The 15624-nt window shown below is 47.4% G+C and overlaps 1 protein-coding gene and 1 pseudogene across 1 annotated transcript in view; one reads left to right on the top strand and one right to left on the bottom strand.

Annotated features, from left to right (window-relative positions):
* Positions 1-13619: 13619 nt before the first annotated feature.
* LOC145392016 (5S ribosomal RNA) lies at positions 13620-13740 on the top strand (annotated as a pseudogene).
* A 485-nt stretch (positions 13741-14225) lies between these two features.
* Positions 14226-15624, bottom strand: part of LOC145391976 (CDAN1-interacting nuclease 1) — a 186816-nt gene continuing 185417 nt past the window's right edge. Inside the window, exon 9 of the mRNA XM_080266488.1 lies at positions 14226-14392. Within this exon, the coding sequence (XP_080122614.1) occupies positions 14239-14392 (154 nt within the window). The 3' untranslated portion in view covers positions 14226-14238. The remainder of the gene's footprint in view (positions 14393-15624) is intronic.

A 15624-nucleotide genomic window follows, 5' to 3' on the forward strand; every position in this document is an offset into this window, starting at 1 on the left:
AACCAATTCATCACCTACTCGATTCCCAGTCATTGTAATACAATCCTTTCCCCCTTGGCCCCATGTCAATAACTTGCTGATTACCAAGTCGATTTACAAGTACCATATATCAATTCAATTTATCTACATTGCATATTACTGTATACAATATGGCATGTCTGTTTACCTTGAAGGATGCCCCGGTGAACTTTGATGTTTACCAAATAGTGATAGCGATCGCCATATCTGAGCTCTGGTTTCGGTCCCCAATCTTTGAAACTGGTGAATTTCTCCCTAGATATGGTGTAAGGATCTAGCCCCAAACGATTGATCTTGTTCCTGTACAGATCTTGGTGGCACTGATTCAGATTTCTGCATATATCAGACAGCTCAATCTCTGACAGCCCTGTCTGAACAGCTATTACTGCAAGGAGTTTGCCATCCAATATGGAGTCATAAACAAAGTCACGTGATTTTTGTGACGTCACTGGCAAAGGTCTGTAGATGAAGACACAGACAGAAAGATAGAAACCATAAGAGGACAGTTTGGAAATTAAGGATTTATGCCAGACTCGATCGAAAGCCTTTTAGATGTCAAGTGCAATGGCAAAGCTTTTGCCAAACCCGAAAGGAGGATGACCAGGAATCTGAAAGGTAGGTGAGAAAATCGCCAGTGGAGCATCCCTGACGGAACCTAGAAAGAAGGTTGTGATAGGAAAGATGCTTTAAAATTTTTCTCTTAAGAATAGACTTGAAAACTTTTGAGACAGGATGTTAAAGCAGTTGGGCGACAATTAGAGGGTTGGGAACGGTCACCCTTCTTTGGGGCTGGCTGAATGAGAGCAAACTTCCAGCAAGAAGGAAACATACAAGTTGACAAAGGCGAAAGAGTTTACCTAGGCAAGGTGCAAGCACGGAAGCACAGTTCTTGAAGACAACAGGAGGGACCCCATCAGGCCCAAATGTCTTGTCAGTATTGAGGCCAGTGATGGCAGAAAATACAGCAGTTGAAGAAATTATAATGTCAGCCTTGAGGAAGTCAGAGGGGGAAAGTGATGAAGGATGTTGTCCTGATGCTAATAGAGAAGCTCATAGGGTGTTACGTGGACCGTCTGAGAAGGAACTAGCCCTATGCTCAGTCGATCCGAAATAGGTTGGAAAGCATGAAATCGAATGAAGACTGTGAAACTGAACACTAACTTATGAGAACACATGGATGAAAGAGTAATCTTTTTCTTGCCAGCAAACAATTTCATTCCATTTCATCCCCTAAGACTGCTAAACTCATAAATTTTCGTCTAAGTATACGGCCAATGTCCCTACTGAAGGCCGCATGATGTGAGAGAAGGCGAAACTTTATGACAACAATAACACTGGGGGTGGGGGACAGAGAGTGCCGGGGAGGTACCTACCAACAAAACAAGGATACCCAGCCCAACTTTTGTTTTTGTTGATGCTATTTGAATACCATTCACGTTCCTGATTACAATTGTTACATCTCCTTCAGTGTTTTACCTGATGGTGGGCATAAGTAGGGGGTAATTTACGTCGGGTAGGGTGGTAAGAAGGGGTAAAAGAGAGAGTTTTGGAAAGTTGTCAGAACACATTGTACTGTTATACATGCAGACATATTGTTTGAGTGATGCGGGTTTGAGTAGCACAGTGCTTGTCCAGTCTCTATTGTCCGTGTTACTCGATGATTTGAGTGTATATATTATGTGCATGTGAATCTCAATGAATTAGTATTAGTGCATGTACTTTTTGTTGTTTAATATTACTGTTACAGTACTGGGTACTTTAACTGTTATGCTATGCGCTCAGAGCTCAACTCCTCTCTGAGCATGAGCATCTGATCTGGGGTTCCCTTTGAGACCGGGTTTAAAGCATGCAACTAGTGGAGCAGGGCATAAAAACCCAGGTCAATCATCCTTACACGTATATTACCACAAAAATATACAATGCTGGGCACAATACAATGTACAGACTAAACACATTAATAAGGACACAGAGGACCCAAGTTGGGTTATCGGTGACTGAGCAGCTGCGTCATCCAGGTGTGGGAGGGGTCTCATTGGGCATGCTCTCTTGCGGAGGCACAGGACCACCGTCGGGGGCCAGGTCATCTGGTGTGCACTGCTGGGGCGGTGTAGAGGGAGGCCTTTCCTTGGTGGGGCTTCAGTGGGTGCGTCGGCCCTCCGGACTAGGGCTGAACAGGGCGAAGGCATGCTTTCCTGCACCTGGTCCTGGAGGAGGTCTGCTCATCGATTGGGCTGGGGAGGTCTTGTCCGCGAGTCCTGGGGGCACCCCTGGGTGGCTGGGGGCTGCAGCCTCGCCTTTCTTCAAGAGGCCATCAAGGGCTGCCTGCGGTGTCTTTTCCTCTGGGAGTCCGGCAGCGAGGGGCAACATAGGGGCGCTGGCTACAGTAAGCATATTGCCAGGCTCACTTCGGGGCCACTCCAGATCCTCTCTGGCTGTAACTCTGCTGGGGGGTCTAGCTCTGAGGGGAGAGCAAGAGAGACGTCTCACTCGGCCTCTGGAGGGGTGAGGCAAGCAAGGGACGTTACCCTTGAGGGGTGTCACAGGGGTAGCAGATGAGGGAAGGACAGTGGCCGATCCCTCCCCGCCAGGCACTGTGGGTGCCACCACAGTTCTGCTGGACCCTGGGACTGCAGGTGAGAGGACAGTGGTTGTCCTCTCCCCAGTGATTTCGGTAGATGTCGCCGCGGTCCTGCTCCCTGTGGAGGCTGCAGATGAGGAAAGGACAGTAGCCGTTCCCTGCCCGACGGGCACAGTGGGTACTGCCGTGGTTCTGCCTTTCCCTGGGACAGCAGGTGAGAGGAGGACAGTGGCTGTCCTCTCCCCGGCGAGTTTAGTGGACGTCACCGCAGTTCTGCTCCCAGTGGAGGCTGCAGATGAGGAAAGGACAGTGGCCGTTCCCTCCCCGGCAAGTACAATGGACACTGCTGTGGTCCTGCAGGGGGTGGTAGATGAGAGGAGTACAGTGGCTCTCCTCTCCCCAAAGAGTACAGTGACCATCGTTGCTGCTCTGCCTGGGACTGTTGAGAAACATGTCCCACCCCAATCCTGGCGAGAGCTGGTCTGGCCCGAGAGTAGTGCGGTGGGGTGGCGTACTTCCCACGGGCTCCCTTGAGGGGAAGAAGGGTGTCTGGTGACCGGGGACATATGCCCGTTTGACTCGGGCCCTGTCTGCACCTCCCTGTGGTCTCCCCTTGGTGCTGGTTTTCCCGGTGCTGGTATTTTACCACCATCATCATTGGGTAAGTCACGTCCCAATGGTTGGGGGTGGTAGGTGTCGGAAGTAGCAGTTTGGCGGGTCGGCGTGAGGTGGTGAAGGAGGGAGGTCCAGTGGTGGGTGAGTAGTTTTGCCTCTTGGTGTGGGTTGTATATTACATCGAGGGTGGAGGTCTGCTGTGGTGTCTCCCAGAAGCGGTATTTTTTACCCTGGGTCCAGATCACCCATTGGATCTTCATTTCTGGAGGCACGGAGCATGGTGACTGGACAGTGACTCCCTGCTGAATGCCCGGGGACAGGTTTTCATTTCCCACTGTACAATTTTTACGTGGGCTGGCCAGTCCCCGTTTCTCATTTCTTCTATCCTGGCCCGCACCTGGTTGAGGAGGGCGTTGTGGCTTCTCTCACATATCCCGTTCCCTTGGGGCCAGTAGGGGGAGGAGTGAGAGAGTTTGTATCTGAAGATGGTGGCAAGTTCCTTCCATATTTTGCTGGTAAATTCCGGGGTGTTGTCTGAGTGAAGGGCTTGGGGAATGATGAAGTAGAGGAAGACATGGTGGACACCACAGCCACGGCGTGGTATTTTTTGGCCGGGAAGGCGATCAGCAATTTTGAGTACGTGTCCATGAAGGTTATGATGTATTCGTAGCTGGCTTTAGGTGATACAGGGCCAACTATGTCTACAGACAGCAGTTGCCATGGTTTATGGGTGGTGATGTTCCCTGAAGGGCCAGGCGTTCATGTGATATCCTTGCCTAGTGCACAGATCCGGCAGGCCTGAATGACTTGTTTGGCCAGGTTGGAGGGGCCAGGCGTCCAGTATGTTGTTAAATATTTGCAGTAGTTTCTTGGTGCCGAGATGAATGCCGGTATCCAAGTGTAAGTGGGTTATTGCGTCAGCGGTGGTGTCAGGGTTGAGCATTATATGCCCGGACTGGGTGAACAGGTGGTCACCATGCTGGTGGAGCTTTGAGAATACTTGGGGCCATATCCAATTGGGGCGATCCTTGTTTTGCCACTGGCGTAGGAGGCTGGTGGCAGCACTCATGGAGTTGATGGGCAGTTGGGACAAGGCGTCGGCATTTGCGTGTAGTTTGCCAGGCCGGTATGCAATCTCAAAGTCGAACTCTTCGAGATTTTCCCTACACCTGATTAGTTGGGCATTGTGGGTCTGGGACTGGCGTAGCCACTGCAGGGACTGGTGGTCAGTTATGATGGTGACGTGAGTGCCCGACAGGTAGGCTCAGAAGTGCTCCAATGCCCATATGATGCCTAGGCATTCTTGTTTGGCGGCAGCATAGTTCTTCTCTGCCTGGTTGAGGGTATGACTGGCGCAGGCGATGATGTGTTCTTGCCCCTCTTGGACCCGGGCAAGGGCGGCACAGATCGCCACTAGGGATATGTTGGTGTACAAGTGAAAGGGCAGTGTAGTCGGGGAATGCGATGACTGGAGCGGTGAAGAGCTTGGTTGTGAGGATGTGACACGCTGTACAGTAATGCGATCACCTGTCCAGGTGAAGGGTTCTCTGTTTTTCGTCATGTTGTGGAGGGGCTTCGCAATGTATGTGAACTCTTTCACGAAGTGCTGGTAATAGGATATGAGTCTGACAAAGGCGTGGACTTTGTGGACATCTTGTGGTAGGGGGAGGTCTGCGATAGCACGCAGTTTGTTAGGGTCAGGTGCTATGCCTGCCTTAGAGATGACGTGTCCTAGGAAGGAGACAGACCATTCAGCCGGACTCATTTTGATGGCCTAACTTTCAGTCCGGCCTGTTGGATGCAGATGAAGACTTGCTTAAGGCACTGGAGGTGGTCAGTCCATGTCCCGCTGAAAATGATGACATCATCAATGTATGCCAGGCAGATTTCCCAGGTGAGGCTGCTGAGAACTGACGCCATTAGCCGGGAAAATGTAGCAGGGGCATTGCAAAGTCTAAAAGGGAGGACCTTGAATTCACAATGCTTCCCATTGCTGGTCGAGAAAGCTGTTTTCCCCCTGTCCTCTGGGTGTATGGGGGCTTGTCAGTATCCTGATTGGAGATCTATGGTGGAAAACCAGGATGCTCTGTACAGGGAGTCGAGGGAGTCATCTATCCTGGGTAGGGGAGTGGCAACCATCGTGGTCACGTCGTTCAGTCGTCGGTAATCCACACGGAAAAGCATGGTGCCATCCTTCTTTTTAACTAGGACGACTGGAGAAGACCGAGGGCTGGTGGATGGAGATATGATGCCAGCTTCAGATATTTCTTGGACCTGCCAGTCTTCCTTAGCTCGTTGCTTGGGTTTTTTCTACCATGATGGTTGACTAATGGGCGGCCCTGAGATGTGGATTTCATGTGCCAGGTATGTGGTGTGGCCCATGTCTGCCAGGCCTGACGAGAAGAGGTCTTGAGAGTCCAGGAGGAGGCGTTGGAGGCTGTCAGCCTGGTCTGGTGAGAGGTGTTCTGGTAGGAGGGGTAGGGTGGCAGGAGAGGAGGGGTGTGTGCACGATTCAGCTTCTTCCATTTCACCAACCACTAATCACCTGGGGAGGGTGAGGGTGGTGGTGGAGATGTTGGCGATACTTACCCCCCCGAGGTGGGGGGGGGAGAGGAAGGTGGGGGACAGCAGACAGGAGGAGATGGTTCCAGAAGGCAGGTTAGGAGAGAATAGGATGGAAGTTCTACTGGGCCTGTTCAGGAGAAGCCAGGCCTCGTGCTGAGGGGCAATAGCAAGGGAGGAGGTGATGGTAGCAGGAAAAGTGGTGTGTGGAGGAGCAGGGGGGATAGGGGGCAAGGTAGAGGACATGGCGGGGGGGGGGGGATAGGGCGAGGGAGGAGGTAGAGATGTGCATGTGCATTGTGGCTGGGAGGGGGGATCTGGAGGCTACTGGAAGTGGAGACGTTGCCTGTGACAGTTGATGTTGGTACAGAACTTCTGCAGGAGGACCCCACCCTAAGTTGCCATTGTAGGCACAGCAGGTCGAGTCGAAGATGATGAATTTGTGCTGGGTTGATACTTTCTTGTGGGTATCGGCACACAGGGCCCAGGTTTCCCCATGTACAGTCAGGGAGTCATCCCCTGCATCTACGAGGTGAGCTTAAGTGGGAAGAAGTGGGCCGAAAGCTGAGGCGTGGCAGGAGTAGAAGTGACTGTAGAGGCAAGATCTGGCCGCTCCTATGTCAACCAGGATCCTCGCTTTTACCCCATTCAGTCTCACCTTGTCGTAGACTGGGGGCCGGTATTTTTGTGAAGTGGCCCCCACCACCATGGGGAGGTGCAGGGATGGTCCTCAAAATCCAGCAGTTGTGGGGTGTCTTCTTCTTCGGGCTTCACTTTCCCGGGATCGGCGTAGTCGGCGGGTGGTGCATTGTCCTAGGCGCACTCATTGTCTAGAGAGGAGACTTTGCAGCACCCTTGGGTGGTTGGTCTGCGCCAGGTAGCTTTTAGCAATTCATGTGTGTCATGAATAGGACATCGGTGACTACAGGTGGAGAATTCCTAAGGGTTGATAGAAATGAGGTTAGTATTCCCCTTAGGGGCAGGATGCCTTTTGGTAGGGAGTGCCCTGGATATAGTCGGTGATGTTGAAGGACTTGCATGGGTGGGGGGTGTCCGTGGTTTGGCGTGTGGTGCTCTCCGTGTTGGGAATTTGCTGACTGTGCTGATGTGCTGTGGGGTGGTATGAGCAGCTAAAAGGCATCTAACCAGCTAGATCTCTTTGTCGAGGTCTCCCGTCGGGTCATACATTGTAAAATGTTCCCTTATGGTGCTGGGGAGGATCCTCAACAGGGTTTTGAAGATATGCTGTTCCTGGATGGCCGTGTTGGTCTCCATGTAAGCGGCAGTGAAGAGTCGCCTGGCCTGGATGAGTGTGTCGTCCAGGTTGCCGTCGTAAGTGAGGGTGATGAACTGAGATAAGGTGACGACTTTCCCTAGGGATGGTGTGACTGCTTGGGTCACGATTTGCATGAACTGCGCCCATGTCAGGTCTGGGACGATCTTCGTGACAATGCTTGACACCGCATTTCGCAAGTGTGGTAGAGTGACTGCTATTTTCTCCCTGTCATGGTCAAATCCAATGTCCAGTAGTGGTTTAATTATGCACATGTACATGTCTATGTCACATTATTCAGGGTCAAATTTTGGCAATTGTACATGCAGTCTGGCTGCTATTTTGTTAGACTTTTCCTTTCCTTCCTCGTTGCTCTCTGACTGGATCAAGAACCACCGCTAGCCACCAGTGTTATGCTACGTACTCCAAGCTCAACTTGCTCTCTGAGCACGAGCGACTGATCTGGGGTTCCCTTCGAGACTGGGTCTAGAGCATGCAACTAGAGGAACAGGGCATAAAAACTCAGGTCAACTTACCTTACGCATATATTGCCACAAAGATATACAGTGCTGGTCACAATGCAATGTACAGACTAAACACATTAATAAGGACACAGAGGAACCGAGTTGGGCTACCAGTGATTGGGCAGCTGCAGGTGTTGTCCAAGAGTGGGATGGATCCTCCCCCTGGAAAGTACAGTGGACATCGCCGTGGTCGTGCTCCCGGCGGAGCCTGCAGGTGAGGGAAGGACAGTGGCCGTTCCCTCCCCGGCAGGTACAGTGGACGCAGCTGCGGTCCTGCAGGGGGTGGTAGATGAGAGGAGTACAGTGGCCATCCTCTCCCCGATGAGTACAGTGGCCATCATCACAGTTCTACCTGGGACTGTTGAGAAACAAGTCCCACCCCGATCCTGGCGAGTGCTGCTCTGGCCCGAGAGTAATGTGGTGGGGTGGTGTACTTCTCGCGGGCTCCGTTGACGAGAAGAGGGGCGTCTGGTGACAGGGGACATATGCCTGTTTGGGTTGGGCCCTTTCTGTGCCTCCCTGTGGTCTCCCTTTGGTGCTGGTCTTCTTGGTGCTGGTATTTTATTAACCATATCCAGTCACTAGATACTCATAGTAATCAGTTTTGTTACTTGTATATAATTATAGATTATGTATTGTCATCTTATACAACAGGGGTTGGGAACCTTTCTCCCATTAAGGCCATTAGGATATTTTTAACATCATTCATGGGCCATACAAAATTATGAACTTAAAATCTACTGTAGCTCAGTACATTATATATATATATATATATACCCCCTGGGGGTAGGGTTTTTTTTTCAAGAATACTCCCCCAGTATCCCTGCTTGTCGTAAAAGGCGACAAAAAGGGTTGGCGGAGGGTTAGTGCCCCTCCCCGGAAAACAACTAACTAAAAAAACAAACACGAAGCCTCAGACAAGGACTGACCAAATGATGACGACCCAGGACCGGACAAAGGACTTGGTATTGGCTACGTGGAATGTAAGAGGAGCAAATGATGAGGTGAGAGAGAAAGAGATTGTCCAGGTGCTTGAGGGTGCAAAAGTGGATGTATGTGGAATGACTGAAACAAAATGGAGAGGAGAAAGTGTGAGAGAATGGGAGTATGGATGGGGTATATGTGCAGGAGCAGGTGAGAATGAGAGGAGTATGTATAGTTGTGAGTAAAAGATGGAAGAAGAGCATAAGACAGTATGGATCAGTTGGGTCAAGGATTGTGTGGATAAAGTTGAAAGTTGGAATACAAATGTGGGCGATTGTGTGTGTGTATGCGCCAATGCAAGATCGTGCTAGCAGAGTGAGAGAAGAGTTCTGGACAAATGTGGAAGTGTGCATGGAAAAGTTTGGAAGAAATGAGGGAGTGTTTTTGATCGGTGATATGAATGGTAAAGTAGGGAATGTGAAGGTGGGTGGAATAGTTGGTGAGTGGGGTGTGCCTGCTGCGATAGATGAGAATGGCAGTGCGTTAGTGGACATTTGTGCTGGGAGGGGGTTGGTGATAGCCAATACCCTCTTTAGGCATAAAATGATCCACAGGTATACATGGCGAGTGATGAGAAGGGTGGGTGGTGAACTGAATGAAAGGAAGGCAATGATTGATTATGTACGTGTGGATGAAAGGATGCGAAGATTTGTAATGGATGCAAGAGCTTTTAGAGGTTGGGGGAGTGGACTTTCTGACCACTACTTGGTGGTGGCCAGAATTAGGATACAAGTAAGATGGAAGAATAGAAGAAGGGAAAGATGAGAGGAAGGAGTCATTGCAAGGAGAGTGGAAAGGTTACAAGAGGATGAGAAAAAGGCAGAGTATAAGAGAGAAGTGGAGGAATGATTGGATGTTGAAGGTGTGTGCAGGATATTTACAGAAGAAATATGTGCAGCATGTGATGTGGTGTGTGGGAGGAAGAGAAGACGGAGGGGAGTGCAAGGAACAGCGTGGTGGACTGAAGAGGTGAGACAAGCTGTGGCACAAAAGAAGAAAGCATACAATGAATGGATGAGAAATAGGGGCGTGGAAGAAGTTGAGAGGCGGAAGAGAGAGTTATATGTAGAAAGAAAGAGAGAGGTGAAAAGATTAGTAAGAGAGAGTAAGAAGAGAGTGGATGAGGAATTCGGAAGGAATTTGAGTGTAAAGTGGAGGGACCGTAAGAAAATGTTCTGGAAAGAGGTGAAGAGAGTAAGACAGGGTGGAAGTGAGGTTAGCAGGGGAGTGAAAGATAAAATTGGCAGATTGCTAGTGGAGAAGGGAGAAAAAGTGAGTAGATGGAGAGAACAATTTAAGGAATTGTTGAACATACAGGATGGAAGTAATGCGAGTATAAGTGGCTGGGGAATGGCTGGGAGAAGGAGGGAGGTGAGAAGACAGGAAGAAATCAGTAGGATAGAAGTTGTGGAGGCAATGAAGAAAGTTAAATTGGGGAAAGCCCCAGGAATTGATGGAGTGTGTGGTGAAATGCTGACGCATTGGGGAGAGATAGTAGTAGAATGGATATGGAAGATGTGCAGATTGGCCTGGGAGGTAGGTAGAGTCCCGGAGAATTGGAAGTCAGGTATAAATAATCCCTTGTACAAAGGAAAAGGGGAAAAAGAAGTGTGTGGTAATCATAGGGGCATTTGTCTTCTTAGTATAATAGGAAAAGTGTACGGGAGGATACTTATTGACAGAGTTAGAGAAAGAACAGAGGAATTAGTTGGAGAAGAACAGGGAGGCTTTAGAAAGGGAAGAGGTTGTGTAGATCAGATATTCATTCTTAGATCTTTAGTGGAAAAGTTTCTAGAGAAGGGAAAGAAGTTGTATGCGGCTTTCATGGATTTGGAGAAAGCATATGACAGGGTGGATAGACAAGGATTGTGGAAAATATTAAGAATATATGGAGTAGATGGAAAGTTGTTGAATGCTATGAAGAGTACGTATGATGGTGCTAAGGCTGCAGTGCGTGTGGATGGTGAAGTAAGTGAATTTTTCTCTTTGAAAGTTGGTTTGAAACAGGGATGTGTCATGTCTCCACAGTTGTTCACTCTGTTCATGGATGGGGTAATAAAAGAGGTACAAAGTAGGGTAGTGGATGTTGGAGTGGCCCTGGTGAGAGAGGATAGTGTTTGGAAACTCCCTGTACTGTTGTTTGCAGATGATACTGTGTTGTTGAGTGAAGACGAAGTGGAGCTGCAAGGCTTAGTGGATGAGTTTGGGAGAGTGTGTAAGAAACGGAATCTAAAGGTGAATGTAAGGAAGAGTAAAGTGATGGTCTTTGAGAGTGGTGAAGTCAGTGAATGTACAGTGAGGTTGGATGGTGAGGAATTGGAAAATGTGAGTACGTTTAAGTACTTGGGTAGTGTGATGAGTAAGGATGGAGGATTGGAGGGTGAAGTGCTTGAAAGGGTACAGCAGGGAAGAAAGGTTGCTGGTTCTTTGAAAGCAGTGATAAGAAACAGGGAAGTGAGTATGGAAGTGAAAAAGTTTCTACATGACAGTATTGTGATACCAACTCTAACGTATGGAAGTGAAGCTTGGACGTTGTTGGAAGGACACAAGTCAAGAGTGAGAGCAGTGGAAATGAGTTATTTAAGAGGAGACTGTGGAGTCACATGGAGAGACAAGCTGACGAATGAGGATATAAAGGAGCTTTGTGGTGTGGATGTGGATGTGATAGGAAGTGTTATGAGGAACACACTGAGGTGGTTTGGCCATGTGGAGAGGATGGAGGGTGAAAGACTGACGAAGAGAGTGTATGTGAGTGAGGTGGAGGGGGGAAGAGGGAAGGGGAGGCCAAGGATGAGATGGAGGGATGGGGTGGAGAGGTATATGAGAAAGGGGGGGTATGAGCTGGGAGCAGGGCAGTGAAATGGCGGGGGACAGGGCGACTTGGAGGCGATTTGTTTGTGGCCACCCCAAACAGGATTGAGGCGTTTGGCAATAGATATATATATATATATATATATATATATATATATATATATGTATATATATATATATATATATATATATATATATATATATATATCCATCATCCAATCCTGTGTTTCCCCATGAGGAGCGTAGGAGCCCAGGGCTAGGCAGTTGGTCCTGACATAAGATGAGTGACCAACCTCACTCATCCCTGAGTGGCATTACATAAGCAATAAACCCCAACCACCCCTTGGATATGAATCTTCACCAGCTCAGTCCGATTGGAGCACAATAATTACCCACTAAATTACCAGGCACCAAAATTTGGTTATATGGCCACCACCCAGCATAGTAAATGGTTTCCTGGTGTACAGGGAACCATTTGGCTTGTCACTCAGTGTAGAGTCACCCACAGGCAGAAGGAAGAGGAAACAATGAAGGAAAGAAAGACAGAAGAGGGAGTGTAAAGTCACCCGCAGGCAGAAAGACGAGGAAAGACTGAAGGAAAGAAAGACATGAGAAGATGGAAGGAAAGAAGGATGGAGGAGAGGAAAGGGCAGACACCCGAGAGCAGCACTACATTGAGTGAGTGGATGGTGATTGTCCCCATCTATATATATATATATTTCGTTCATGAGTTTATGGAATTGGATTTACGATTTGCCTCGCGGCCTGATCAAATGGTCTTGCGGGCCTTAAACGGCCCGGAGGCCGGACATTCCCCACCCATTATTCAATCTTGTGCTTTAAAGTGTAGCTTGTGTTGTGGTAAAGCACTATTATTGAAAAATGTTGGTAAAATGTAGCAGATGACGCAAAATGGGTGATGTAACGCATCTCAACAAGTTTTGAGTGTTGCCGCTCGTGCAACACCATAATTTTTTCTCCCAGTTGTCAATATTGATACTAACAATTGTAGTAGTAGTAGTACAGTAGTTGTTCCCCAGGCAGTCTGTGTGAACAGCCCTAAGTCCCTGAGGAACGCCACAGCTTCGACTGGGCTTTCCCACAGAACTCTCAAGGAGTGTATGTTGTGTTGTTGGTGCAGGCAACTGTATGCAATGCAGGCTTCCATAATGTGCTTGATAGTATGGGGTGCTGTGTCTGTGTTGCATCCTGGACAGACATCAGCGATGAAGTCATCCAGCCTCTTCTGATAACTCAAGAGGGCTGAATGATACCCATATCTCAGCCTGGCCAGGTGGACCTTGTCCTCACAAGGGAGGTAGGATTCAGAAGGGTGGTTATCAGAGGGCCATGCATGCAACTGAAAATTGTATTCCAGTTAACAAACTGAATATCCAACACAGATCCTACTGTGGTACTGAATCCCAAAACTAGACTGACTTTGAAGTGACACATAACCTGTTAAAATAAGTTTGCTTTATTTTTGTTTACAGCTTGACATACATTCCTTTTGTTTTCCCTCCATCTAGCATAATTCTGTCAGTTCATCAAGAGTTGTTGTATGATCTCTGAACGAATATGTGGTCATCACCTTGCAACCATACCCTTGACTTTCACACCTCTCACAATTCACACCCACTCATCATCTTCCATCCTCTCAACATGCCCAAACCACCTCATTACAAATCATTCTTACTCAAACTCCTTCACTACTATGGCACATTTTTCCTCTTAACTATTCTACCAACAGACATCTCTGGCATGAAAAGAGTTAATTAAGGCTATTGTCCTCCTGTACTGTGTGAAAAGTGTAACCCAGGCTCAAGACAGTGTTCTGAAGGTAGCAAAAATAATATGAAAAATGTCATTTTTATTAATTTAGGTTAAGGGTAAAGTATGAATCTGTGTTGAATAGCTGTAATTATCACCACAAACCATATACTGTACCAGTTATGTCACTACTCACCATTTCATACTTAATCCATCATGTGTAATAATGAATTTCTTTGCAGATAGGGGTCATTGACATATTTCTGTAATTTTCTGAAAGGGTTAACCCCCCAGGGTGGAGGAGGCCAGGTAACTCATGGCTGGAGCAGGTCGATTACTCCTGTCGGGAGATACTTAGAGGAGAAAAAGTTGCTGCCTGGAGGGTTGCACAAAGGGACCTGCATGGGTGGTGTTGGAGGGTGAGTGAGGCAATGCACCCCGCAGCATTTGCCCCTCCTTGATTGATTGATTGATTGTCGTATGAACCAAAGGAAATTTACCACGTTGAGTACACCGCTTCCCGTCCGATCAGCGAAGTTAAGCAACGTTGGGTCTGGTCAGTACTTGGATGGGTGACCGCCTGGGAACACCAGATGCTGTTGGCATCCCTACGTATCAAGTGGGGTTGGTGGAGGATTAGTGCCCCTCTCTGTAAAACAATTAACTCTAAGCCGTTGGCCACCCCGTTTGGGATACATGGCGTCTGGCAATGAATGGCAATGAATGAATGAAATTACTGGAAAATGCTCCTAGTAATATCTTTATATTGTAATATGCTTACCAGTACTCCCTTCATTGCAAAACCTCTCTCCTCAACAGAATAAAATTATGTAGCTTTAGTCAATGAAGTAAGCCTTTGGACTGATGGGGTTAATGTATATTGTTTGAAATCCTTCAGGTATAAAAGATGGCCTAAAGGGGTTCATCTGTAATGAACTGAAGTGTTTAAATCTGATCCATATCTGACCATCTGATCCATAACTTACCAATTTGAGTACAGTTCTAGAATTACTGTAAGATTTTATTCTGTCTCCATGATTCAAACCAGAGTTCAGCCATAAATAAAAAAGAAAGAAAGGAAAAAAGCAAGTCTTAAGCCTCGTTTATTTACCGATACTGTCATGTGGTACAAGGGCAAGAGGATCCATGAAGGTAATATTAGAAGGTAAATGATCACGCAGCAAGATGCCTTTGTCTCCATGCTGGTCAACTTCTTCCACAAACCCAAACCAGTATATTACCAGCCCACTACCAAACCTGTAAGTAAACATAAACACAATGTAAACTTTGTCTCTAATGTATGACGGCACTAGGGCTGCAGTGCATGTGGATGGTGAACTGAGTGAATTTTTCTATTTGAATGTTGAAGTGAAACAGAGGGATGTGTCATGTCTCCATGGCTGTTCAATATGTAAATGAATGAGTTATAAAAGAGATACAAGATAGGGCAGTATATATATATATATATATATATATATATATATATATATATATATATTTACATTTTTTTTTTTTAATGTGAGGAAGAAGGAACCAAAGGCAATGAACCCGCAAAACTGTTCCCTCCAAGAGGAAAAACAAAATACAAGAGAGAGCCAAATTCAAGATCCATTCATTTTGAGATGCCTGGACACAGTGCTTTTGAAAGACTGGAGATCATAGGAAGCAGGAAATAAAGACAGAGGGAGACAGTTCCAGAGTTGACCTGTTGCATAAATGAAGGACTGGGAGTAACGGTTAACTCTTGCACTAGAGAGTTGGACAGAAAAGAAGTGAGAGTTTTCTGCTAGACGGGTGCTACGCGCCCGTCGTAGAGGTGGAGGAATGCATGCAGACAGTTCAGAGGAACAGTGACCACTGAAGCAGTGATAGAAAAGAGATAAAGATGCAACAGTGCGACGAAGAGACAGAGGTTGAAGGGAGTCAGTAAGAGGGGGAGAGTTAATGAGACGAAAAGTCTTTGACTCCACCCTATTGAGAAGAGCTGTATGTGAGGAGCCTCCCCACACATGAGAGTTGTACTCCACGCAGGGGCGGATAAAACCCCTGTATAGAGTCAACAATTGTGCAGGGGTAAAGAAGGAACGGAGTCAGCTTAGCACCCCTAATCTCGTGGAAGCAGATTTTACAAGAGATGTAATACAGTAATCACTCCAATATCCGACGTAATAGAGCCATATGTAGGTCCAGATGTTGGTTCTGTCCAGATATTGGGCCCCAGCTTATGGACTTGTACTTATGGACTCTAACTCAGAGAAACACCTATACAACTCCCTCTGGACATGCATAGCACCTATTTAAGACCCAAATCACACCAATAAGGCACATAAATGACTGAAATAAATGCAAAAGAAACATAAAATGAGGGTTTAGAAGTATGTTCATACATTAATAAACATTCTGGTACTTATGGACTCTAACCTAGCCTAACTCAGAAAAACACATTCCTACTGCACATGCATAGCTACTAACACCCTATTCACACCAAT

The sequence above is a fragment of the Coenobita brevimanus genome, chromosome 20 (genome assembly GCF_032717465.1).
Source record: "Coenobita brevimanus isolate Jiangsu-jjx chromosome 20, ASM3271746v2, whole genome shotgun sequence".
NCBI lineage: Eukaryota > Metazoa > Arthropoda > Malacostraca > Decapoda > Coenobitidae > Coenobita > Coenobita brevimanus.